This window comes from Camelus ferus, chromosome 15, assembly GCF_009834535.1.
Source record: "Camelus ferus isolate YT-003-E chromosome 15, BCGSAC_Cfer_1.0, whole genome shotgun sequence".
Classification (NCBI taxonomy): Eukaryota; Metazoa; Chordata; class Mammalia; order Artiodactyla; family Camelidae; genus Camelus; species Camelus ferus.
This window is the reverse complement of record NC_045710.1, coordinates 54,842,251-54,867,005: the sequence shown is the minus strand read 5'-3', so window position 1 is coordinate 54,867,005 and position 24,755 is coordinate 54,842,251. Positions and strand designations below refer to the sequence as shown.

Here is a 24,755-nt window from a genome sequence, read left to right as displayed (position 1 = left end):
GTGCGCATGCTGAAGGCCTGTGAAGAGGACAAGATTTGGGGCTCCAGCCCTTGCTTTCATCACAGCTGCTCTGACTCTATTTCACACCTTCCGGGGAAGATTTCATTTGGGAAAAAAGAGCATTCTGTTGCTAAGAGCCAAACATTTGAAATGAACCATTTTAGTCCAACAGCATGGCTCACCCCAGTCAAGCACTCTCAAATCTGTATGCTCTCTTAAGACATCTCTTTTTTTCATTTACTTCAACTGATGGTTTATTCAGTACTTCCTTTGGGCCAGGCACTGGGCATAAAGCAGCGGACAAGACAGACTGTCCCTCCCTGGGGAGCTCACAGTTTAGAGGAGTGACAATAGATACTAGAAGAAATTCAGAAACAATGCCTTCCCTTTCCCCCTGCCCATCCTTTGAGATTTCTCACAGAGGCCACAGATTTTATAAAATCTTTTGACCTGCCTTTCCTACTGACCAGAACTCCCTTCTCCACGTGAACCTTGCGTATCAAGGATGTTTGTTGTTTTCCCTGTCCAGCACCCTTTCCCTCACCTCCAGTTGATAGTACCTGGAACAGCCTTTGGGAGAACACCCCTCTGTTCCCTCTCTCTCTCCCAGCTCACTGGGTTCCAGCTGGTCTCCAGGAGTGAGCAAGTGACCCAAGCCTGGCCAGCTGGCACCTAGACTCCTCCTTAGTCATAGCATCTGGTTCAGGTCTGACCACCCCTGTCTACAAAGATTGGTCTGAGATGGATAAATGATCCCAAATGGCCCATAGTGAATCCCAGACATTGTAGGAGATTCAGGAAACAGATGCTCCCTTTTCTGCTGACTTTAAGCCCGAAAATACACACATCCAGAATTTTTGGCAACAAACTTGTTATGCTGTGGAGAGTGAAGCCAGCATGGAGGAAAGCAGACCTAGATGATGCGAAGAGACAGGACAGTTTCGATGCTGAATGCTTGGATCAAGCAGCACTGCAGCCTGAACCCTGGACATCACAGTTCCTTCAGCCATTAATTTCCCTTTTGGCTAAGTTAATACTAAGTCAGCTTTTCTAAAAAGAATGTCGACTAATTTGCCATAGCAGAGCAGTTCTAACCTGGGCTCTCTAAAGCCAAAAGCTGGTATTTCTCTGACTCTAGCTCATTTGCTGTGAAGGAGCCCAGGCCTCTCCAGAGTTCTTCCCAGTAAGTTCGGAAGTCAGGAGACTCCTCATGTGTGGTCGGCAAGCTTTCCCCTGCCATTTCTTTCTCTCCCACAAGGCTCTCTGGGGGTGAGGGGCCCCTTTTTCTGCAGAAGCTGAGAATCCTAACCCTGTCTCAGCCAGCCATCAAAGCAGCTGAGAGCCCATATTGAAGTCAGGGATATCCCCACCCTCTTAAGGCACTTCTTGCCTGGGTCCAGGAGCTGAGGTCGCTTGTGGTCCAAACAAGGGCGTAAGGGTGCTGCTCCTGATCGTTTTTCTTCATAGCTCCACGCATGGCGCCCTTGTCTTGTGCCAGGCACTATGCTGGGCATTTTACATTCGTTCTCATACGTAATCCTCATAGCAACCTGAAGGGTGGAGGTAATGCTGTACCCCCACTGAACAGAGAAAATTCCAGGCTCCAGGGCTAGCAAATAGCAGAACAGGGTAACCGGACAGATGTGCTCAAGCACTGCTGGTGAACTGTGGCCACTAGGGATGGAGGGTAGCTTAAGTGTCGAAGGGGACGAAAAAGAGACATTTGGGACTGTAGGAAATTGAAACGACGGCCTCGGAAGCTGCTTAGGGGTGAGATTGGGCGCGGCGCCGGGGCGGGCTAGAGCGGCAGCATGCCTCGCTACGATCCCTGGGCCACAGGATTTTCCGCGCGCTGGGAGTCGGCTAGCGGGTGGGGGCGGCAGGTGGGGCGGGGCGGGGCGGGGCGGGGCGGGGCTTCCCTGGGCCCGCCCCTTGCCCAGGTGAGGCGTCCGCCACCCGGGCTGGAAGGGGTGATGTAACTCCTCGGTGCTCACGAGGTGTAGGGTTCCCTGGCTGTAGGGCCAGGCCTGTTTGGAGCCCGGGCCTTTGGCGACGCGAAGGGTGGAGGGAGAGGGTGCCGCGCCCTGCGCGGCCCAGGTGTCGTCTCCGGAGGCGGAGTTTGCGAACCGGGCAGCGGGAGATTCCCGGCCAGACTAGACGGCGGGCGTCGAGGGGACAAAAGCCAGCCAGACGAGGCAGAGCCGGGCGGCCCGGGGAGTGCAGAGGGCAGGCAAAGGCCCAGGGCCGCCGGCATGTTCTCCCGAAACCACCGGAGCCGGATCACCGTGGCCAGGGGCTCCGCCCTGGAGATGGAGTTCAAACGTGGCCGCTTCCGACTCAGCCTCTTCAGCGACCCTCCCGAGGTGAGAGACCCGCGTCCCTGCCTTCCCCTGCCCGGGCTCCAGCGGTCGGGCCGCCCGGGCCTCCCGCCCCAGGCCGCGCGCGCGGAGGGGCGGAGACGCCGCGGGCCGGGTACGCACCAGCGGTTGTTGACTTAAAAAGTCAGGGCAGACCGTCTGCGTGTTACTCGGGCTGAGCCACCCGAGAAGTTCCCTGGCCCAGTCAGGATGATTTGCCTCTGCCTGGAAAATCTCTGGGTTGGCTTCAATTTAAGGGGCTCTAGGCTCGATTCGTAAAATGTGCCTGGACCCCGGCCCCTCCCGGCATCCCGGAGCAAAGAGTGGTGTGCAACTAGTCGGGCCCTATCAGCTCGTATTCCCGGCCTCCAGTCGCCTCCCACAACCTGTCTCAGCCGTCTGGGACAGCCACTATCACCAATCTCACCCAGGTCTGCCCTCTTTGCTGAAACCCTCCCTAACTGCTCCTCTGTGGCTAGGAGAGTCAGGAGGAAGAAGGGGAGGGGGTGTGTCCCTATTAACGATTTGGAATTATTTCCCACACTCAAACGTTCAGCCTCCTTTCCTGGGGCTTAAGAGAGGTCTAGCCTCTAGTCTGACAATTGGTTCCCCAGCCCAACACCCTACACGTTACCCAGGTCTGAGCCCCACCTGTAACTCCCTAAAAGGGCTGAAAGGTGTGGGGCTGAGCTAGGACTGAGAGGGCGAGTCTGCCCTCTCAGAAGACAGACTCTGAGGCTGTCGCCGTGGTCAGCTCTCCTTCCCTGCTGGGCCTGGAAAGGGTTAAGTGAGGGGGCCTTCTTTCCTCCTCCCTGCCGGGATTCCAGGCCTGGCTTCTGCCCTTTCCCCCACAGACTGCCCAGAACAAAGGCTCTTTCATACCCGTGTCCCAGTGTCCCGGGCCTTCTCTGACTCAGAAGCCAGCGGATCTGGGGGAGAGAGGCTCCGTCAGGTCCAGCACCAGCCACGCAGCGTGGGGCCAGCGTGGGGGCGGGAGGAGCAAGGCCCGGGGACCAGGAGGAGGGGCCTGTGAGCGGCGGGTGGGGGCGCCCCGCCCCCGGGATAGGCCCGGCCTTTTGGGGGCCGTCGGGGAGGAGCCGGGGCGGAGCCGTTGGGCCCGGGCTGAGAGGAGTGTGACTCTGTGGGCCTGCGGGGAGGGGTGGGGGGCAAAGCTGCAGCTGGCTGGGAATCGGGGCTGGTTTCCTGTCTGGAAGGGAAGGGGCCCGCAGAGGGGAGAGGGGCAGCAGCAGCCAGGCACACCCCTGCCTTTCTCCCTCCCTCTCCTCCCTTCTGCTGGAAAAGCGAGGTAATTGTGAGCCCGGGGTGGGGGGCGGTCTGGATGGGGGACCCAAGTTGGAAGAGGTGGCCCTAGGGGTGGGGCTACTCTTACCCCTCTGTCGCACTCCCTGGGCTCACTCAAGTCCTCATCTCTTTCCCTCTTCTTCCTCAAACTAAGCCAGAGCCACTTTCAGAAGGCTCCAACCTCCTGGCAAACCCCACGGCCCTGTAGAACCTGCATGAAGTGTCCCCTCCCTGCCCCCTTCCAGTTGTGCCTGCCCCTCACACCCTGCAGCACACAGATTCTCTGTCCACTCGGCCAGGGATGTGGGCGGGGGCTGGGGAGGGGCCAGAGTCGGAATGAAAGGGCCCTTTTCTTCCACAGCTGGGGGAACAGCTGCCACCAAAGCAAGACTGGACACTCTGTGCCCAGAACCCCCTCTGCAGCTGGTCTGCCCTCTCGGGACCCTGCTCATCCTCACCTCATTTTCCTCTCCTCCCGTGCCTGGCTCCCACCAGGGCCCTGGAACAGCGGGTAGGCAAGGGAAGTTTGTCACAGCAGCCAGAGGGGTCTAACAGGAGTGCACGGAGGACAGGGGCTGCCTCTGCCCTCTGCCCAACAACTACCCACCTCTTTCAAGACAAGGGGAGCAGCAAGAGAAGGAATTGTGGGGCAGCGTGGAGCTTGCTCGCTTCGCTCCTCTGGAGGGGTCAACAAGGGAAGGGGCACCAGGGGGCAGAGAGATGCAGGACAGATTGCACATCCTGGAGGACCTGAATATGCTCTACATCCGGCAGATGGCGCTCAGCCTGGAGGTAACGCCCCCACCCCTGGAGTGCGCCTCCTTCACAGCGCCCCAGCCCCAGTCTCTGCTCTGCCCATTCCTGCTGGGCTAATCCGGGAGAGTGGGGTCTGCTGAAAGTGGGAAGAGGAGCAGGTGGGTCTGTATACCGTTCGTTGGGTGCTACGTGTGGACCCAGGCTCAGTTCTGCCAATTAGAGTATTACGTTGGCAACAGGGTCTTCACACCAATTTCTGGAAGCCTTGTGGGTGGGTGTGGACGTGTGTTCTGGGGCTAAGGGCTCCTTTTAGGTATGGGAAGAACAGAGGTGTTCAATATGAGAGAGGCTGGCAGGAAGGCGATGGCCTTACCAGAAAAGGGGAAGAGGACTCTGGGGCAGGATATAAGGATTCTGTGGCCCTGAAGATGGCAGGGCGCTGTTTATCCATTTATTTATTCATTATCACATTTACTGAACACCTACTATATGCCAGGCTCCTTTCTAGATCTTGAGATACCTCAGTGACCAAAACAGGAAAGGTCCATTCTACTGAGGGAACAGATAATAAACATGCAAACACACAAATTATCCCACACATGATGATGAAAACCGGGTGGGGGTGTGCTAAACATCAGGTAGGGGAGGCAGCATTAGACGCAGGGGTCAGAGAAGGCCTCTGTGAGATCTTTGAGCTGTGGCCAGAAACATACAAAGATGTGTGAAGATCGGAGGAAGGGCTTTCCAGCGGAGAGCACAGCAAGGGTAGAGGCCCTTGTGTAAGAATGGCTGTGATACGTTTGGGGAAGAAAGAGCGCCAGTGTGGCTGGAACATGACCTTTGGGGTGAGCTGACGGGCAGGGGCCAGATTATACAGGGCTTTGAAGGCCAGTGCAAGGCACTTAGATTTTACTCTAAATGGGATGTTGGCCCACGGAAGGGTTTTAAGCAGGGAGACGACTCATCTAATGTTTTTAAATGATGGCTGCTGTGTTTTAAATGAATAGGCTAGGCAGGGGTGGGGCGTGGAAGAGGGAAGGGTTGGCAAGAGGGGTAGCAGAAGACCTCCAGCTGGGAGGTTGTTACAGCCTTGGGGGAGTGAACCTGGTGGTGTGGATTAAATGCTGATGGTGGAGGGAGGGAGAAGGGGGTGGGTTTCAGAAGATGGCGGTAGATCTGACAGGGCTTGCTGATGCACTGGATGTGCGGAGTACGGCAGAGAGAGGACTCCAGGATGTTTTCCCCCGACTTGTGACTATGCAACTGGGCAGTGTGGTCATTTACTGAGATGGGGAAAATAGAAGGAGCTGTGGAAGTGACCGCCTGGACCAGGCAGGGGACTTGCTGCTGAGGGAGGTCAGAGGCAGGACAATAGAGTCTAGCACAAAAAGGCAATTTATTGCATGTGTTGCTCCCCCAACCCCATTCCCTACTTCTTAGATCATGGCAGACATTACTAGTCAATCATGGCACTCTTCACCAACAAACCCACACATGGCCTCAGAATCTTTCTTCGCACAACTTTGGCATACATTATGCAGGTTGTGTCCTTCACAAGGGCACTGGGCAGCGGCATTAGTCCTGGCCTGGTTTTGGGCTGTGTGATTGGGGGGGGGGGAACCTTTATCTAATTTGTTTGCCTGGAGAAGATCATCTTTTTCTAAATTTAGAAAGGTGCCCAACAAGCACCCTGGAACTCTGACACTACCTGTTTTCCTGGGCTGGTACATGGGATCAAACCTATTTGCCAGCCCTAGTCCTCCGTACCGCCCATGTTACTAGTTACATGAGGCTATTTAAATTCAAAATGAAGTTAATTGAAATAAAATAAAAAATTTAGTTCTTTCATTACTCTAGCCACATTTCAAGTGCTAGATGGCTACTGAACATTTTCATCATCGCAGACCTTATTGGACATGGATGGTCTAGGTATTTAAATGTTTAATTTGGCATCCCTTCCCCTCCATGTAAGTTTTCTTCATAGGAGCTCTGCCCAAGTTCTGGGACAGAAGAGGGAGCTTAGATTTTACTTTGGTCATCTCTTGTTCAGCCATGGGTTGGCTAAGGGTGCTTCGTTCCTTCTCCATGAAGCTGAGCAGTTCCCCAACTCCCATCCTCCTGGTGTTTCTGGGATTAGCAAGAGAGGTAGTCATGGAAGTGTAAACACAAGACTTTCTGGAGGAGAACACTTAAGCTCTCCCTAAGTAAAGGGGAGGTGGGAGTGCTGGGCCCAGGTAGAGGTCAGACTTTCCCATTTTAATCCTCAAACAGTGATATGAAGGACATGGAATACCCCGAAATTTACCAACTGAGATCTCCAGAGGTTAAGTTCTCACAGCTAGTCAAGTTCATAAGCCAGGATTTGAAATTAGCCCTGGGGGAGATTCTAAAGGGAACAGAAGGTGGTGAGAAGCAGAGCAGGAAGTCAGAGATAGAAGCGAGTGGGAGGGACTGGAAAGGATGTGCACGAGGGCCTAATGTGCACTGGGCCTTCTGCCCATGACTCATCCTCCTTCAGCCCCTTGGGCCCTGACCCAGGTCCCACTGACATCCAGCTGAGGGCTCTTTCCCAGGAGAGTGTGGTGGCAGTACTGCCTGCCGGGGGAGAGAGGGTGTGTGGGTGGGGAAGGGGTGACATGGAGCTATCCCTGAGGGAGGGAGATGGGGCGAAGCTCAGGCATACAGAGCCCGCTTCAGGATTTCAGAGATGATCTGCCCGAAGGGTGAGATTTCCAGATGCTCTCACCATCAGGCCCTGGGAGAGTGGATTCGGATGGAAGGGCAGTGGGGGGGCGGGGGCGGGGTATGGTAGCCCGGGTAGCGTCTGGGCCCCCAGTCCGGCTCTTCCAGGCTGGTCACAGCGACTTCTCTGCAGCTCCAGTTAATTCCAGGTTAGACAGCGTCCCCCTCCCGCATGCTCCGAGGCAAGGAGTCACCTGGGAGGGCAACCGCAGCGTGGTCGGGCCTCCTGTCTTCCGGCACCTCCGCGGCCTGCAGCCCTTTCCTGGGCGAGGCCGGTGCTCCTGGAGGTACCTTCCCATCTCGACTGGGTCTCTGTGGTAGCGCCACCCGGAGCCTAGCCCAGCCGGGACCGCAGGACCGCCGGCGCCCCGGGGCCCCCGGGCCGCTCTCGCGGCGGTTGGGAGCTGACGTCACCGCCGCCGTGGGCGGGGGCGGGGCGGCTCCTCTGGCCGGTGCACAGCCTGCACTGGCGCCGCACAGGCAATGGCCAGGGCTAGGGAAGAATCCGTGAGTGCTGGGGCCGGGACCAAGAGGCTAGTCAGGAGGGGGCCTCGGGGTGCTGCTCTGCTGCAACCCCCTCAGCTGTTTGGGGTGTTTGTGGTAGAAGCTGGATGCAGAATGGGATGAGGGGTGGCAAGCAGCAAAGCGCAGCAGAAGTGGGATGCTGCTGCAGGCGGACTTAGTGGGGGTGGGGGCAGTTGCGTAGTCTGAGGGCTTCCTCGGGGAGGGGGCATTGGAACCGGGTTGGTCTATTTCTAAAGGGTGAGGAAGGGAAAGGTAGATGGTGAGGGTGATCAGAGTCTGGCTTAGCCCAAGTAGGGAAGGAAGAATCTGCAGGGATGCTGGAAAAGGCAATTCCTGGAAGCAGGAACTTAGGGTGCTCAAGGCTTGGAGTTTTGAAGGCTGGGGCCACCAGGGGCAGAAGCAAGGGCACAGAGTGTGGGAGAGCTGGTGTGAGGGGGAAGATGGGTTTTGGTTTGGGGCAGTCACATTCGCCCTCCTCTTTCAACCCGGTGGCTCCACTTGGCTTGTCTGATTTGTACACTGTAAGGGGGTTAGTCTTCCACCTCCTTTCTGAAGCCTTCCCGTTCACCTCAGCCAGAAGCAAATAGGGTCTGTTTCCTGTGAGCGTGTTTGTGCCATGACATGGCACTTATGGAGCAGCCATTAGTGTCTGCACCTCTCACCTCCCAGCCGATTTCAAACGTGGAGCTTTGCACAGCAGAGAGATGCTCCAGTGTTTGTTGGGTGAATGCTACTGGGGCCAAAGTAGCGTCATTGAAATAAGCACCCCCACCATTCATGTAGATCATATGCTGGGCATTGTGCTCAAAGCCTGCTCAGCCCCTCACTGCTGACCTCCTGCTTCACCTGCCTTCCCATCCCCACTCCTTGCCTTTGTCCTCACCTCCCAAACTCAGAGGGCCAGCGGGTGGCAGATTCCCAAATCTGGGGTGTGTAGTGCATCCTTGTGCAGCATGGGTGAGCACTGCAGGCGGTTGCGCCTTCTCCGCTGACCCCTTGCCAACTAGCTGTCCTCTCTCATCACTTGAGCCTTTGGGGTGGCCCAGCATGGCCTTTACTATCTGTGGCCATTCCCTTTAGGTGGTGGTTCCAGCCCGGGCTGTACCTCAGAGTCACGTGGGAAATTTTCCCAGAAATGCACTTAGAGATTCTCATTTTGCTGATCTGAGGTGGGGCCTGGTGATTTTTTTTTTTTAACTCAGAAGATTTAAGTTTTTAAAAGGTAACATAATTTCTAATAGTACAATAATAAAGAAGGGTATTTATAAAGTATCATAAATCAGTTTATCATTTCTGGCTCCCAGCCCCACAACCACTATTTTATGCATATCTACGGATATGGATATACATGTATAGATATCCTGCACAAATGGCAACATGCTATATTGTTCTACTTTTTTTACTCATTTCATATATTTTGAAGATTAAGTTTTGCACACATGTCTACCTTAGTTTTTAATGTCCGGAATATTCCACATATCATGGTTTAGATGTGCTGTAACTTATTGAACCAATGCCTTGTTGAAGGACTTATAATCTTGGTGTTTTGAAATGATGCAATGAACATGGCTCTGCCCACATGTGTGATGATAACCTGTGGGATAAACTCCTGGATATTGGATAGCTGGATCAGAGGATATGTGAATTTGGAGTTTTTACAGATTTTTCCAAATTACGCTCAAATGAGGCTGTTGAAATGTTTACTCCCAGAGGGCACCTGTGGTTTTACAAAGCTTCTCTGGTAATTGTTGGGCAGCTGAGATCGAGACTCAACCCTTGTCCCTTAGTCACCTGGGACGTAAGTTTTTTCTTGTCAGTTTCTCAGGGCCTACAGCCCACGTGGAGATGGGAGGGTGCTTTGGCCTGTCTGTCCTCTGACTGCCATTTCCTCTGACTGGCCAGGACACAGAGTTGCAGAGGAAGCTAGACCATGAGATCCGGATGAGGGAAGGGGCCTGTAAGCTGCTGGCGGCCTGCTCCCAGCGAGAGCAGGCTCTGGAGGCCACCAAGAGCCTGCTGGTGTGCAACAGCCGCGTCCTGAGCTACATGGGCGAGCTGCAGCGGCGCAAGGAGGCGCAGGTGCTGGGAAAGACAGTCCGGCGGTGAGCACGGGGTGGGGGTGGGGGGCGGGCAAGGCTTTGTGGGGGACAGCGGGGCGGCGTGTGTGCACATGGAGTGTGGCCCACCCTGAGGCGGATGTCCTCGTGAAGACTTTTCAGAAGTCACCTTGGTGTTTTACCACCACAGTGTGCTGCCCAGAGGGCCACCAGTGAATTTTTGGGGCTGGGCTCAGGGGAGCCAGTGTATCTGGTAAAGGGCTGGTGGTATTTCTGAGGGGCAGTAATGCAAACGCCCTCATTTGCTAAGCCCTGCCTGTGATCTGAGGATGCAGGCTGGCTGGCTTCTGGAGAGCTAATTTCCTCAAAGCCAGTTCACCAAGTGGCCAATTTACCTAACTGACAATAAATAGTTCATTGTAGCTGGGATTCACCTCATCACAGAGATGAGGCAGGGACGGGGAAGGGAAATAATGGGGGAAAAAATAAGGGAAAGCCTACCTATTCACATAAACTAAATTGTATATTCTAAAGGACTCAACTCGCAGCCTACACTGACATTAGATGCTGCTGATCTAACAAATCTGCAGTGAAATCTGCTCTTGTAAATCTAAAACATGGGAGAAAATATTTGGCAAATTGATCACTCTGAGAACTGGCCATTTTTGGTAAATTGGTCTTTTGGAAAACTGGCTTCTGGCAAAGTAGCCTGCTTGACCCCACAAGGCTGAGTGGGAGAAAGTCCTGGCCCCGCAATGACATGGTGTCCATCCCAGCTCAGCACACAGGGGAGGCTGCCAGGAGCCCTCCAGAGCTCACCCATGAAGACACCAGGGGAAGGCAGAAAACCTCCTGTGGCTGCTCCGTCACATTAGAGAAAGGGCAGGCAGGCACGGGGACAGTTTGAACCGTGAGTTTGCTGCTTCCTGAGAGGCAGCCATTGACAGGCTCTGCCCTGCCCAAGTCCCCACACGGCCCGTACAGTGTGACCTGAGCTACACCTCGAGTCCCTGGCAGCTAAACACATTGCCATCAGTGCCAAATCATTTAGTTTAAGGCTGTACTAAGTCACTTATTTCATATAATGAAGTACTAATTAGTACAGTTCCTTAGGGGAGGAACATGTGCCTGGTGAGTCTGATGGGCGGGGGGAGGAAGGCCGGGTGCCCCCCTGCAGTGGGGGGGGTGTCTAGGGAACTTGGGACACTGGGAAGGCTCAGCCCACCCAGCCAGGAGGGTAAAGGAGGAGGCAAGGCTGAGAGGGAGGATGGAGAGAGGTTTGTGGCAAATGGAACACAAATGCACCCTCCTTGGGATCTTGGTTTTCAGACTGACCCGGTACCTTCCTTTGTCAAAGTGATGAGATGGTGAAGACAGGCAGCCTCTTTTGTTGCTAAAAGGAAAGCCTGCAAACTCCAAGCCTGGGGGTTAATGGAGAAGAGTCCTTGAAAGGGAGTCTCTCTGTGGGCACCGTCCCCTCCAGCCCCACCTGCCCCTGGCAGAGGTCTGGGGAGGTGGTCAGGGAGGGTGCCTGGGGGCGGCTGCCTGAGCGCGTGGGGTGTATGTGAGTTGAGTCCCTCTTGCATTCCCCAGCCCAGCAACCTCCGGGCTGCTGACAGCTCTCCCTGACAGTCCCTCAGCCCTTGCCACGTCAGCCTGGCTGGGACCTGGTGGCTGGGTCCTGGACCTGGGAGGGTTCCCAGAGCCCTTGGGGACCAGAGCCAGGAGGAATAATGTCTAGAGGCCAGGGTAGGATTTGTGATTTGCCCACAGGCCTTCTGACAGTGGGCCACCCGCTGAGCGCTCCCCCTGCCGCGGCCGGGTCTGCATCTCTGGTAAGCAGCACAGCCACCCCAGCTGTTGGCGCTCCTTGCCCAAGATGTCCTGCCCCATCACAACATCTATCCCTGCCTCTGCCCCTTAGACCTCCGGATTCCACTCATGTGGAAGGACACAGAGTATTTCAAGAACAAAGGCGGTGAGTCCCACACGTGCTAGGACAAATTTAAGGGAGTACCCTGAGACTGGAGGCCCCTGTGGGGCACAGCTTTACCCGTTTTGCCCTCTGTCCCCAGACCTGCACCGCTGGGCTGTGTTCCTGCTGCTGCAGCTGGGGGAGGACATTCAGGACACGGAGATGGTCCTGGTGGACAGGACCCTTGCAGACATCTCCTTTCAGAACAACGTGCTTTTGTGAGTTCCTCATCCCTCGTGGCTCCCTCCTTTCTCCACTCAGGAGACCAGGTAGCTACGGGGGAGGGGAGGGAGAGGAGAGGGAGGCGGGGAGATGGGCCGTCCCCGAGGAGCTGCCCTGTGCTTGCACCACAGCCATCCTCCAGCTCCTCACCCAGACATCCCCAGGACCATTCTCTCTTCCTCCCACACTCCTATAGTGCCGAGGCAGGGCCAGACTTTGAACTGCGGCTGGAGCTGTATGGGGCCTGCGTGGAAGAGGAGGGGGCCCTGGCTGGAGCCCCCAAGAGGCTTGCCACCAAACTCAGCAGCTCCCTGGGCCGTTCCTCAGGGAGGCGTGTTCGGGCATCGCTGGAGAGTGCTGGGGGCTCAGGGAGCAGTCCCATCCTGCTCCCCACACCGACTGCGCGGTAAGGCCCGACATTCCCCCACTGCTCTCAGCTGGCCACAGGTGGCCTCTGAGCTACGCTGAGCACGCAGAGCCTGTTTTGCACTGCTGCCAGGACATGCAGACAGACGTGAATGAATGAGCAGTGGCCACATAGCTGGGAAGTACTCTGACCTGGGCTCAGTCCTGCAGGGCTGGGCCCAAGCTAACTGAGAAGACCAGCAGGAATGCAGGGGGTGTGAGGCTCTGGGCTGTTCACTATTTTGCAGCAGCAGATACATTTGTGTCGATAGGACAGGGCTACCCTGGTTGAAGCAGGGTAGCCTGGGTCCTGTGGTGTTGCCCGCAGGCACCTGCAGGCACCGAGTAGAATCACTGGGCCTTGGAGGAGCAGTTTGAGAACCTTCGGGGTAATGAACAGAAGGCTGGTTTGGGATACAGACATACAATCAAATTCCAATCCCATCACCTAAGCTCTATTTAAGGGCAGATTTCTTAACTTCATTAAGCCTCAAGCGGCCTCATCTATTAATTAAAGAATGTCACCTCACAGGGCTGTCGTGGGAATACAGTGGGATAACATACTTAAAGCACAGGGTCCGGCACTTAGCAGGGGTGCAGTAAATGTTTGTTCCAACCCCTGTGGGGGAAGCAATCTGGTTTTCTGTAGGGCAGCCTGAGCCATGGAGGCCCTTAAAGCTCCTGCCATCCACGCCCTTCACTTGACTGCTGCCCACTTCTCTGTCCGGCAGAGGTCCTCGTTACCACCTCTTGGCTCATACCACCCTCACCCTGGCAGCGGTGCAAGATGGGTTCCGCACCCATGACCTCACCCTCGCCAGCCATGGTGAGTACGTGTGTACGTGGGGGATGCTGGACGGTGAGAAGAGGGGCTGTTGGATGGTCTCCTTCACCCTCCCCACCCTCACCCTGCACTTCCTCCTCCTCCCCTAGAGGAGAACCCCGCCTGGCTGCCCCTTTATGGTAGCGTGTGTTGCCGCCTGGTGGCTCAGCCTGTCTGCATGATTCAGCCTACTGCAAGTGGTCCCCTCAGGGTGCAGGTGAGGGGCCCTGAGGAGTGGAAGGGAACAGGGAGAAGGCAGAGCAGCCCTGAATCACCTAGGGATCCAAGGACTATTGAAAAAGCAAGATCTGGGTGGAGGGGGGAGAGGCATGGCCAGAAGAGGGGAGGGTCAGGCAGGAGAGTGGGCAGAAAGGAGCCCTTTCTCTCTGGGGGGCTGGGAAGGAGGGTGACGAGGGGGGATGTGATTCCCCTGGGAAACCTTGAGTCATTTACGCAGCAAGCGGGGGAGCTGAAGGACTGGATGCGAGTACACGGAGTCCTGAAAGGAACAAACCTCTTGTGTTACCGGCAACCTGAAGACGGAGATGCTGGGGAAGAGCCGCTGTTTACTATTGTCATCAACAAGGTGAGGCGTCCCTGGTGGTGAAGCCAGCAGGTGCCAGGGTTCGGGAGCCTTTCTGTCAGACCCCAGGAGGGTGGGCACAGACCTCAGAGAGATCAAAGCTAGCCTCCTGCTCCTAAATCACCACCCCCAGCTTCTGGGCCAGGGCTGCTGAGGGGACCATGTTCTCCCCAGCCAGCATCACTGGAAAAAGACTGTCCCTTCTACTCACCAGCCTCACCTCTGCCAAATCTCAGAGAGGGTTCCATGGCCCGCCTAGGACTTTTCATCCACCTTCCATCTTTCCCCTCAGGTTCCAATCTGCATCTCCTATACCCTTTCCTGGATTTTTCTCCCAACCCAAGTCCAAGGACCCTCTTTGTTCCCTAGCCCTTTTCCTGGTGTCCCTGCTGACTTTTATGGAAGTGTCAAAAAACCTCAGGCCTCAGCGTTCCTGCCTGCCTCCATGCCTTCCCTGCCTTGCTCAGTCTCTTTCCCTGTCTCCGTCTGCTCCCCTTTCCCTAAGGACCACCTGTCTCATCCCCGTCCTTTCCTGCCATTCCTTCCCATTCTGAAAACCCCACAAGCTCCTCCTTCTGAGGCAGGGATGACCAAGCCTGCCTGACGTCACTGCTAACTTCTGTGACTGAGGTGGAGGTGGAAGCAGGCCCCATCTTTCTTCTGCAGGAGACTCGAGTCCGGGCAGGGGAGCTGGACGAGGCAGCAGGCCGGCCCACGACCCTGACCATCACTAACCGGTGTGGTGAGGCCGAGGTGACGCACACCCTTCAGGCAGAGAGTCGGGGAGCCCTGCAAAGCTGGATGGAGGCTCTGTGGCAGCTTTTCTTTGACATGAGTAAGAGAAGGGGGCTGGATTGAATCCTTTGGGAGGGATTGGAGCTTGTTCTTTTTACTGAAGGCCTCTATTTCAAGAATGTGTGGAAGGGAATGTAGCAGGGGGAGGGGAGCCTGGCCCTCTCACAGTCCTGCCCTACCCACCCCAATCAGTGCTCTCCCTTCAGGTCAGTGGAGGCAGTGCTGTGATGAAATAATGAAAATTGAAAGCTCTGCTCCCCGGAAACCACCCCAAGTACTGGCCAAGCAGGGGTCCTTGTACCATGAGATGGGTGAGTGAAAGTGCGTCCTGGGATCTAACGGGAAGTTGAGTTGGGGGCTTCACGGGAGCCTAGATGATGGAAACAGAGAGGCCGCACACTTTGGGCTAAGGCAGAACTCTGGAGACCCAAGTCCCACCAGTTCTGTTGTATTCCTTTCTTTTCTCCAACTCTTCTTAACGCCACCTCCACGAAAGTTCAAAACAAAACCCCATACACCCAGATTCATTTCACGGATCCTTCTCCTAATTTCTTCTTTTCTGTTTCCCTTCCTGCACGCGGATTCCTGTCTCTCCCTCTGACCCTTCACTTGCCTGGCTCTGCTTTCGTTCTCCTCTTTCTTGATTTCTTCACCAACTTCTGCCCACCCCCATCTCCCTGTCTACCCTGCCCCCCGTACCCCGTAGTCTTGTCAGAATCTGTGGCCCCAGGGGGCCCAGATGAGGGGCCGCTCCTGCAGGATAACACGATCTCGGCTGGGATCCAGGCTTTGCTTTCCTACAGTGACAGGTGATGCTCAGGGCTGGGGTGGTCTGGGGCCTAAACGCTGACTAGCCCCCTCCCCTCAACCCCTTCCTGGTGCCACAGCTATTGAGCCGCTGGATGACATCGCAGCGGTGACAGACATCCTGGCCCAGCGGGAGGGTGCAAGACTGGAGACACCCCCACTCTGGCTAGCAATGTTTACAGACCGGCCTGCCCTGCCTGACTCCTGCTCGCCTGCTTCAGTGGCCCCAACCCCAGCCCGGATCCATTCCTTGCCCTGGGGGAGACCTCGAACATTCTCCCTGGATGCTGTCCCCCCAGACCACTCCCCTGGGGCTTCTCGCTCGGTTGCCCCTCTCCCCCCACGGTCCAGAGGCCTCTGCAGCAAAGGCCCACCCCACACGTGGCTCCAGTCACCAGTGTGAGAAAGGTGCTGGCAGCAGGATCTGGCCCGAAGAGAAGATGGCCTGTGTGCGGCTGGCTGTAGGTACAGCGCTGTTTGGAGCAGACTGGCCAGCCTGGCCTCCCTCCCTTTGTTGGACTGGGGGTGGGCTGGGGAAGGGGAACAGAAGCCCCTCTTAAGCTGTGGCTGCCATGGTGCTGAGGGACTTGCTCCCAGGACTGGCTGAGACCCCCAAACCCTTCCTGGGAGAAAACTGGAACCACCCCTGCCCTACCCCCCTGCACTAACCGGCTCTGAGGATGGCACTGAAGAGCCCCGGGAGGGAACGTCCCGCCCTCGTGACCCCGCGTCAGCCATTAAAGCTATTTAACAGCAGCCTCCACCTGCTTCTGGACGGCTGCCTCTCAGCTTGGTCGGGACCCGTCCCGTTCCCCCACCATGGAGCTCGGTTCACCTGGACGTGAGTATGCTGTGATGCTGAGGAGTCAAGACACGGGCTGGGGGGGGGGGGACTTTATAAGTAATACCACAGGGGAGAAGAAGGGCTGCTGCTCTCTCACATGCTGCTGAATCTCAGGATCTCAGCGAGGTCATAGCCAGTCACAGCAAAGGAGCTGCCCGAGGGGTCACAGAATCGGGCACCACACACCTGGGTGTCCGGCACACACGCACCATGACAGTGTTCCACCTAGGGGAGAGGAGGGCTGCTCAGGGCCTGCGGCCTCACACTTGGGCCCGCACTCCGCTCCTCTCACAACACACACCTCAATGTAGCCACTCTCTGGGCTTCTGCTCAGCTTCCAGATGTGTACAAAGGTGTCTTCAGCCGCAGAGAGTAGCTATAAAAAAAAACAAAAAACACAGGGAGGACCAGTGGGAGTCGGAACACGCTGACAGGTGACTGATACAGGCTGCACCCAACCCAGGCGCCCGGAGAGGGGGCTACACTGAGTGGCAGAGATAAGCCTGTGGACTTCCTCTGAATATTCCAGCACCAGGAACAAGGTTATAGAGGGATGGAGGAGACTGACCTTGCCCACGTCGGGAGCCAGGTCCAGGGCACAGACGGCCCGGGCGTGCGCGTTGATCTGGACGTGCAGAGTTCCTGTACTGGCTTCATACAGACGCACCTGCCCATCCCCATAGCCTGCTGCTATGGTCCCCTGCCACAGCTGCACGGAAGGGCACGGGACCCTGCAAGGGTGATACCCCTCTTTGATTTCCCAGACCCGGGCCCACTCCCACCCTGAAGCTACCTCAGGAAGGCCTCAGCCCCCTTCTGCCTCACCTACCCAAATCCTGGAATTCGGGTCAGTAATTTGAATTCAGGCCCTGACCGCCAGACACACAGCAAGCCTGAGTCATCAGCTGTCACCATGTCAGCCACGCAGTCCTGAGGGGAAAGGCAGGATCAGCCCTTCCCTTTCTCCCCTGCTGGGTCCTGTACACGGGGCAGGAGGGGAAGGGAGGCAGAATTCGCATCTTTGCCTCTCCGGGGAAAGGGCAAGGTGCGGAGCCCTCGCTGGCAGCTGGAGGCTCCCCTCAGGAAGCATAAAACACTTTCCTTGTATTCCCTAGAGAGTCTTACTCCCCACCCTGGACTGAACACACACGCCAGGCGTTAGGAGAGGGGATATAATCGTCCTCACTGGATGGATGATGAAACAGGCCACAGTGTCATGACCTTCTGGAGGTCTTGCAGTGAGACACTCAGAGTCATGACTAGACTCTGGGCGTCCCGAGAGCCCCTAACCCCAAGCAGCAGACACAGCCCACGGGCCCAGCTCTGTGGCAGGTGCAGCGCAGGATGCAAATTAGAAGATACATACCCTGTTCCCAAGACGCTTAAGACCCAGCTGGGGAGACAGGACTTGTCTCTGAGGGCAGTATCAATTCAAGGCTCAGCTGAGGGAGACCAGTGGGAGCTGGAATAGGGGGGTGGCTTCCTGAGGTGGCACTGGGGGTGGCCTGAAGAGGCAGGACTCGCCCAGGTTCAGAGAAGGAAGCTACACATGTCAGAGCTGGAAAGCATCTCAGAAACTATCTGCCCCAACTCTTCAGTTCACACCAGCACTGTAAAGTGTTGGAAAACGACTAAATGCCATGTAAATGGAAAGTAACCCTGGCGTCGTCACTGGACCCAAGGTTGCTGAAGCCTAGGAGAGTCTAGCGATTTGCCTAAAGTCATCCAGCTGCTTGAACCCAGCTCTCCTGCCTCCCAAGGCGGGGAAGGCCCCCAGACTCACTGGAACAGGTAGGCGAAGTCCACTTACCTGGCCCTGGGCGGGCTCGGTGGCAATGTCTGTGACTGGTGTCTGGTGTCCAGCCAGCTCTTCACTCAGAACGATGTGGGGACCCTTGGCTGGGATGTCAAACACCAGTACCCGGCCTGACCACGCTCCTGCAGAAGCAGTGCTCCACTGATGGCTTCCTGATCCTCCCAGGTCCCCAGCCCCCACACTCAGCACTTCCTCCATCCCAGAGACCTTAGTAACAAACCCACCTCTCATTGCTCCAACCAGCCTTGCCCCCATATTCACCACCCTTATCCTATCCCACCCTGCCCCTCTAAACCCCTCCACGGCTTTTTGGAGTCTTCAGACCCCCCTTCACTGCCACCCTTCCCTCTAACCCTCCAGTTTCCTCAGATCAGCATCTTCCTGGCCAAAGCACACACCCCTATGCCCCAGCACCCCACAATGCCCTGCCCTCGGCCCCCTCACCCACACAGATGAAGTGACCACTGGCAGCAATTCCTCGGGCAAACACAGCCTGTACTAAGTATGAGAGGGGAAAACTATTAGAAACAGCATCTCCCCATCCCCACAAACACTCCCTACCCCTGCCCCACGCAGTCCCACAGGTACCTAGAGAGGCATCTCCAGAGTCCAGGGCGTGCCAATAGACCATGACGGAGCCATCAGACTCGTACATCTGGAAGACGGGGTGAGGATGGGGTCACAACTCAGCTGACCTTTGCTGAGCTCTGTGCTGACTACTCCACGTACTCATGTTAGCCTTAGCCCAATTAATCCTGAAAACCACCCTGGGAGGTCGGCATTACTTTTATCCCCATTTTACAGAGGAGGACACTGAGGCTCTGAGAAGTCAAATTACCCAAGGACATGCGGCTAGTAAAGAAGCAGATATTGGAGATGGCACCTGAGAACTGAAAAACAGGGAAGGAGAGAAGATGAGAAACAAGGAGGAGGGGGCTAAGCACATCAAAAGTTTGGAAATGCTTAGAGGTAAATGGGGGAAAGGTCTAGGGGCCTTGGGGAGAAGGTGAGAAGACTCTAGTTGGGGAGGGCAGGAAGGTCCTCTTCTTTCTTACCTGTATTCCTCGATGTGAGGCGAGTACCAGCAATACTCGGTCAGGGAGGACACACCAGTGGACCTGGAGGGCGGTGAGTCAGAGCAGGGAGAAATGGTCAGAACAAGGGACACGAGGACTCACAAGTGTGGAAATTCAGAGGGCTAGACAAGGCCTCTTCCTCGGGATTTGGTGAGGAAAGGCTGGGTGAGGGCTGGTTTCAGCAGCACCGCTCCCAACTCCATGGCTCACCTGGGTGATAAGTGGGGAGCTCACGCCAGCGCCCTCCTTAGCGTGGAGCTGGCGCTGGGCCAAGGGCACCCCCTCAGGAGCAGCGCTGAGAAGCTGGGCGCTGGGTCCATGGACTACGCCAAAATGTGTGAGGTTGCGCTGCTGCAGCACACTGAGGTTGTTGCACAGGGCGGCCGCCGAGCCTCGAAGGGGAATGGAGCGCTCCCGGCGGAACATCCTAGGGGAGAGACGCCCGAATCACCAGGCTCACAGGAAATAGGCGACGGCGGAGATTCCTGTGGGGACTCGGGGCGCTGTTATGCGGCACTGGGAGAGACCCCTGAGTCTGGGTCATGATGGGATGGGGGGGTCACGTGGTGCGGGGAGGGTACCATGGAGCAGGTAAGGGGAACCCCAAGGCTGAGCCACGAGGCGATGCGGGGAATCCCGGAGGAGGAACGGCGATGGCACAGGCCCCAGTGGCCCAAAGAGCCCAAGCCGAGGTGGGATGAAGCGAGGTAGCCCCCAGGCCCTACCTCCCTCCGCTCGGCTCCCCGAAGACCCCAGGCCAGCTAAGAGTTCACACCATCCGCCCCAAATCGGCTTCCTGTCTCTAGAAGCGTCGTCTCTCCGAATCCGCCACCACCATAGAGACGACGCACGCACGCACGCACGCACGCACGGCCGCTGGGTGGGGCCAGCAATCCGGAAGTGCGGCTCGCGGCGCGGCTGCCGGGGACGACCGTTAGACGGGGCGGCCGTTATACCGGGGCGCCCTTTAGACCGGGGCGACCGCGGAGGGAGTAGGAAGCCCTGCAGCTGCGGGGTCTGAGCTGAGGCTGTGGCGATGGCGGACAAAGGCTCGGTGAGCCTAAGCTCAGCGGAGGGTGCGCCAGAGCGGGGACAGCCCGTTCAGATCCGCGTCCCGATCCGTCGGCCAGTTCGGAAGCCACCCGGCGCCCGCCCACCACGCGGGCGCTCAGGATGGTCAGGGAAGCCGCGTCTGTGCGCTGGGCGGAAAACTCCACCTGCGCCGCGCCCACACAGACGCACGGTCACTCTGGGAAGCTGGGGGAAGGGGTTTCAATGGGTGGTGCAGAGCCCAAGAACAAGAAGTGACTTTGGGAACTGCTAATGCGTGTAATAAGTCTCTTACATTGAGTTACCCACTTAAATGGAAAAACCAGAATTGGTCAGGCCCTGGGGAGAGGTGTTGCTAGATGAATGAGCCATTTTGAGAATTTCAGGAGGAAGAAATGGACTATATAACAATGAGGCTACGCTTGAAAGTCAAATTGTTTAAGTCAAGACAGTTTAAAATAAGAAACAGATTTGGAGAGCATTTGTGCAACAATGTTTCTGGCCCCTGTGGTCAGGCCACTTCTAGGCACAGTCCGTATCATGGGTGCCACATGAGAGGCTGGGAGGGGAAGGCTAACCAACTCTCCTCTCCCAGACCTACCTGCCCTGCTCTGGCCAAGCCTGGACTGAGTTGTGGGCCGTTCCCTGGGCTTGCCACCAGCGCTGTTCTCACTAGCAGAGAGGGGCAGTGAGGCTTAAGGAGTTTTAAGTTCAGTGTGAGGTTTAGGGAACACAAGTTGAAGGAGAATGAATTTGGGGGAACACCATGTATGAGGCAATAAGGTTAGGGGTGGGGAGGCAAAGGTTTGGGAAGATTTTGTTGGGAGGTGAGTTTTGGAAGGACTCAGGTTCAGGGAGACTTGTGGGGAAGTGAGGAGGCACATAAAAATCTACTATGAATAGATAAACAAAATTATACTGTATAGCACAGGGAAATATACACAAGATCTTATGGTAACTCACAGAAAAAAATGTGACAATGAATATATATATGTTCATGTATGACTGAAAAATTGTGCTCTACACTAGAATTTGACACAACATTGTAAAATGATTATAAATCAATAAATAAATAAAAAAGAATCTGCTAGTAAATTCCTGGGTCGTTAATGGATTTGGGGGGACTAGTGTTTTTTTTTCCTTCTCAGTGGATTTTTCTTCATTATAAAAGGATACAAAATCATTGTAGAAACCTTATAAAATGGAGAGGAGTGTAGGAAAGAAACATTTCCACCATTACAGTTATTTTTTTTCCCACAATTTTGGGCTTTTCCTTTTCTTCGACACTTGTTGATTTACATATCTGAGATCATAGCTGTCGTAATTTTGTGTCCTGTTTTTTTCATTTAACATATCATAAGAATTTTCCTATGGTATTGTAAATTCTTCCTGAAGATTGCCTCCAACCATGGGATAATGTTCCATCACATAGCTCGCACACAACTAGCCATCTGTTCTGTTTTTGTTAGACCTATGTTTTCAATATTCTGCTGTTATAAATGACATTACAGAAAATATTCTAGAGAATATAGTTTTATTTTCATTTCAGAATATGCTTTTTGGTATATTTATAAAACTGGAATTGATATTTTTGAAAATTGCACATCTTTTCAAATGTTGTCATCAACAGTTCTACTTTCATGAACTATGTCCTTTCCTTATTCTTGGGGGTCTTACTGATTTTTAAAAAATTTTATGTGCATTTTTATATTTGTGGGATATTTATTCTTTTTAATATTTGTTGGAAACATTTTTGTTTGTTTGTTTGGAAGCAGGATAAAGTCAAGTTCCGGAGGCAGACCTGCCTACATATGAATTACAACTGCACTACTTCCTTGCTCTCTGATCCTGGGCAAATTCTGTAAAGTGGGGATAAAAATACTATTTTAGTACATACTCTAAAAACTATAGCAACTGAATCCATGTATGTGACTGATAGGCTTTAAGTGGCAGTACATGGTAATCACTATTACCAGCTTGTACATAGGAATTTTTTAAAAAGTAAGGAAAGGAAAATTTGACCTGTATGTATATACTTTTCTACCCATTTGTTTATTATTCTTACATGACGTTTATGCTTAGGTAGTTCTCTCTCATCCAGAGATTATATGACAATTTAAACTACTTTTCCTGCATTTTATGTTTTGTTTTTATTTTGTTTTATTTCTGTGTGTGTTTATCCTTTCATTCAGCTGGAATTTATTGAGATGTATATTGTGAAGTGAGGACCTAAGTTGATTTGGGGGAGGGGAGGAGACTCTAAACACACCAATACTTCCGACACTGTTTGTTGACTCATCTTTCTCAAGTTCTTTGAGCTCTCAAGAGTTTTGAACGCTTTAAACTAGTGCAAATAACAAGGACTCTGCGGTTAGAGCTATACATAGCCTGGGTTCAGGGTGTAATCTCAAGCAAATGTAGGTTAACTTCTGTCGAGTTTGTTTCTTTGTCTGTAAAATGGGCTTAGTGAGCTGTTAGGAAAATTGAATTAGCTAGGTCACACCCGAGAAGCATCTGTCCCATAGTAGGCTCTTAGTAAATTGTCCCTTTCAAAAGGTTTTTCCTTCCTAATAGACAACTTGAGGAAGCTTCCTCCTTCTCCACTCCTCGGTTTCTCACCCAGATTTGCCTTTTCCTTTCCATAGACGCAGGAGAGGCAGGCCCGAGACCCCAGAGTGACCTGAAGCAAGGCGGAAAAGGCGACATCGCCTAAACGTACGGTGCCGCAGGGGGACGTCGTGCCTGGACGGCTCACTGAGGCGGAGGCGGCGAAGCTGAGGGCTCGCGAGGAGGGTGAGGAGGTGGTGGGCGACATCCTGGAGGAGCTGGTGGACCCAGTGATGGATGCCGCCTGCAAATCCTACCTGGAACGGCAGGTGGGGCTGGATCCGCGTCCTCCAGACCCATCTCCTCTCTCCCTGACCCCTGCCTGCTGGACTGAGACCCTCTCTCGCCTCCGCAGTGCATTCCGTACGCAGTGAACGGGGCACGGGAGACCATACTCCATGTGGTCCAGATGAGATTTGTGCCCCAGGATGAGGGAGAACCCCACCTGGCAGAGGACCCCACGTGGGCGGAGGACGAGGAACCCTCACCTTGCCCGACTGACACCTGGGCTCTGGGGAGCCGTGCCCTCGCGGTGCGCGCCCTCCTCAGTGGAAAGGAAGAGGAGCCAAGGCAAAGTAAGCCCCGCCCCCAGCTCCTTCCCACCTCCCGCCCCCGCCGCGTCTCTGTTCTCTTCAGCGCCTCTCTGGACTGCTCCCAGCCTGAGTTCCTCTGTCTCCTGTGTCTGCATCTGGCCGTCAGTTTTCTTCCCTCTCTCTCCTGGCGTTCCCATCTGAGAGCTGGGTCCCAGCTCCAGCCTCCAATTCCCTACTTTAAACCTAGGCCTACCGTCGCCAGGCTTCAGTTCGAAGCCGCCCTTCCCCAGTCCCGGCCTCTGCTTTCTCGCCACGCACCTGTGCCCCACCCCCACCCCACCCCCCATCCCCCCGTGGCCCGCAGCCCCAGATCCAAACTATGGCCAGGTGCCAAGTGGCCCAGCGGCTGGGAGGGGGAGGCCGAGGTGCTGGGTGAGCTGTGGGCGGGCCGCACCCGCGTACTCCCGCAGGGCCTGGACCCCAAGGATCAGGAGAGCCAGGATCTTCAGAAAGGGCCTCACCCTGCGCCTGGAGTCCTCAAGGCCAAGTCCCAGGTGGTGAGGAAGCCCACGTTGCTGCCGAAAGCGCCGAAGATGGCTCCTGGTGTGAACACGTGGAACCCACCACCCAGGAGCTGCTTAGCTGTGCTGAAGCTCAACAGGAGGACAAAGAGGGCAGCACCTCTCGTCCCATCCACACGGGTGCCCCAGATCCCCAGGTGATGGTGGCACAGCTAACAAAAGTCAGGTCCCTCAATATCATCACTCTACTCCAAACACCTGCCCCATCCTGGGCCCTGAACCTCAGGCAGTGGGAATCCCGCCTACTTTCTGTCTGTCTGCCAGAAATAAACACCTGAGTTGCTTTAAGAATTGGCCCCATGTCTGTCAGTTTCTTCCAAGTGTGTGTTCTCACGGAACTGGAGAGGGAGCAGTTGTCCTGCAGGCCTAGAAGATAGAGCGCTGACTCCTGGGAATAAGTGCATTACCACCCTTAGGAGACCCCGCTTTAGGGCCAAGGTGACTCCCCAGCAGAGGCAGTCTGGAGAGCCATCTGTCTGTCCACAAAGGAGCAGATGTAAGAGTTGCGAGTGGGGATCTGTCTCAGTTTGGAGACTTCATCGAGTCTCATTCCAGTAGGGGAGGAAGGGATGGCCCTGCTTAAGCACAGAGTGATTCAAGACATGAGGAATTTGATTTCCAGTCCCTGGGTCTCTGTCAGTTCACCTTAGAGCACAAATCCAAGTTTTATGTGGAGACAAATCTGAGCCTATGCAGGGCTCAGGGCAGTCCCAGCTCTCTTGATCTTTGACATGGGCCAGCATTGGAGTGAGGCAACCAGGTCACTTGGAAAAACAATTTAAGGAGGAACTCACTCTCAGGTTCAAATGAGGGTGTTCCAACACATCCTAAGAGGGAATGCCTCCTTAAATTTCGTGTCTGCTCCACACCAACCTCTTGGTTAGTCCCTATTTAGCTTT

General features: G+C 55.0%; 3 protein-coding genes across 6 annotated transcripts; 2 read left to right on the top strand and 1 right to left on the bottom strand.

Annotated features, from left to right (window-relative positions):
- Positions 1-1,623: 1,623 nt before the first annotated feature.
- Positions 1,624-16,110, top strand: RTKN (rhotekin). Of its 4 annotated transcripts, XM_032497895.1 has the most exons (13): positions 3,522-3,663; positions 4,021-4,451; positions 9,585-9,784; positions 11,513-11,574; positions 11,664-11,717; positions 11,815-11,932; positions 12,133-12,342; positions 13,073-13,167; positions 13,275-13,381; positions 13,622-13,750; positions 14,414-14,582; positions 14,749-14,853; positions 15,430-16,110. In XM_032497895.1, the coding sequence occupies exons 2-13, from the start codon at positions 4,380-4,382 to the stop codon at positions 15,750-15,752; spliced, it is 1,644 nt and encodes a 547-aa protein (XP_032353786.1). In that variant the 5' UTR covers positions 3,522-3,663; positions 4,021-4,379; the 3' UTR covers positions 15,753-16,110. The 4 variants fall into 4 exon arrangements, with proteins under 4 accessions (XP_032353785.1, XP_032353786.1, XP_032353787.1 ...); XM_032497894.1 differs by lacking the exons at positions 3,522-3,663; positions 4,021-4,451 and adding an exon at positions 1,624-2,363; XM_032497896.1 differs by lacking the exon at positions 3,522-3,663 and having other exon boundaries at positions 3,836-4,451.
- A 117-nt stretch (positions 16,111-16,227) lies between these two features.
- On the bottom strand, positions 16,228-19,949 carry WDR54 (WD repeat domain 54). Its single transcript, XM_032497898.1, has 10 exons — positions 19,811-19,949; positions 19,296-19,512; positions 19,065-19,127; positions 18,598-18,664; positions 18,454-18,507; positions 18,004-18,131; positions 17,023-17,123; positions 16,762-16,924; positions 16,495-16,569; positions 16,228-16,418 (listed from the first exon to the last, which is right to left on the bottom strand). The coding sequence occupies exons 2-10, from the start codon at positions 19,509-19,511 to the stop codon at positions 16,287-16,289; spliced, it is 999 nt and encodes a 332-aa protein (XP_032353789.1). The 5' UTR covers position 19,512; positions 19,811-19,949; the 3' UTR covers positions 16,228-16,286.
- A 53-nt stretch (positions 19,950-20,002) lies between these two features.
- On the top strand, positions 20,003-24,147 carry LOC102505866 (uncharacterized protein C2orf81 homolog). The gene is given in 4 exon segments (XM_032497900.1): positions 20,003-20,139; positions 22,781-23,011; positions 23,098-23,317; positions 23,746-24,147. Coding segments are annotated over 4 exon segments (858 nt in total). The 5' UTR covers positions 20,003-20,121; the 3' UTR covers positions 24,135-24,147.
- The last annotated feature ends 608 nt before the right edge of the window (positions 24,148-24,755 follow it).

What these genes read in the sequence shown, in the direction of transcription:
- WDR54 (XM_032497898.1), bottom strand. Translation starts at nt 19,511, where the DNA reads ATGTTCCGCCGGGAGCGCTCCATTCCCCTTCGAGGCTCGGCGGCCGCC. An exon ending in GCTCCCCACTTATCACCCAG is followed by an intron (nt 19,128 to 19,295) that starts GTGAGCCATGGA and finishes ACCGCCCTCCAG; the next exon opens with GTCCACTGGTGTGTCCTCCC. An exon ending in CCGAGCCCGCCCAGGGCCAG is followed by an intron (nt 17,124 to 18,003) that starts GTAAGTGGACTT and finishes CTTTCCCCTCAG; the next exon opens with GACTGCGTGGCTGACATGGT.
- RTKN (XM_032497894.1), top strand. Translation starts at nt 2,253, where the DNA reads ATGTTCTCCCGAAACCACCGGAGCCGGATCACCGTGGCCAGGGGCTCC. An exon ending in TCTTCAGCGACCCTCCCGAG is followed by an intron (nt 2,364 to 9,584) that starts GTGAGAGACCCG and finishes CTGACTGGCCAG; the next exon opens with GACACAGAGTTGCAGAGGAA. An exon ending in TTTCAGAACAACGTGCTTTT is followed by an intron (nt 11,933 to 12,132) that starts GTGAGTTCCTCA and finishes ACACTCCTATAG; the next exon opens with TGCCGAGGCAGGGCCAGACT.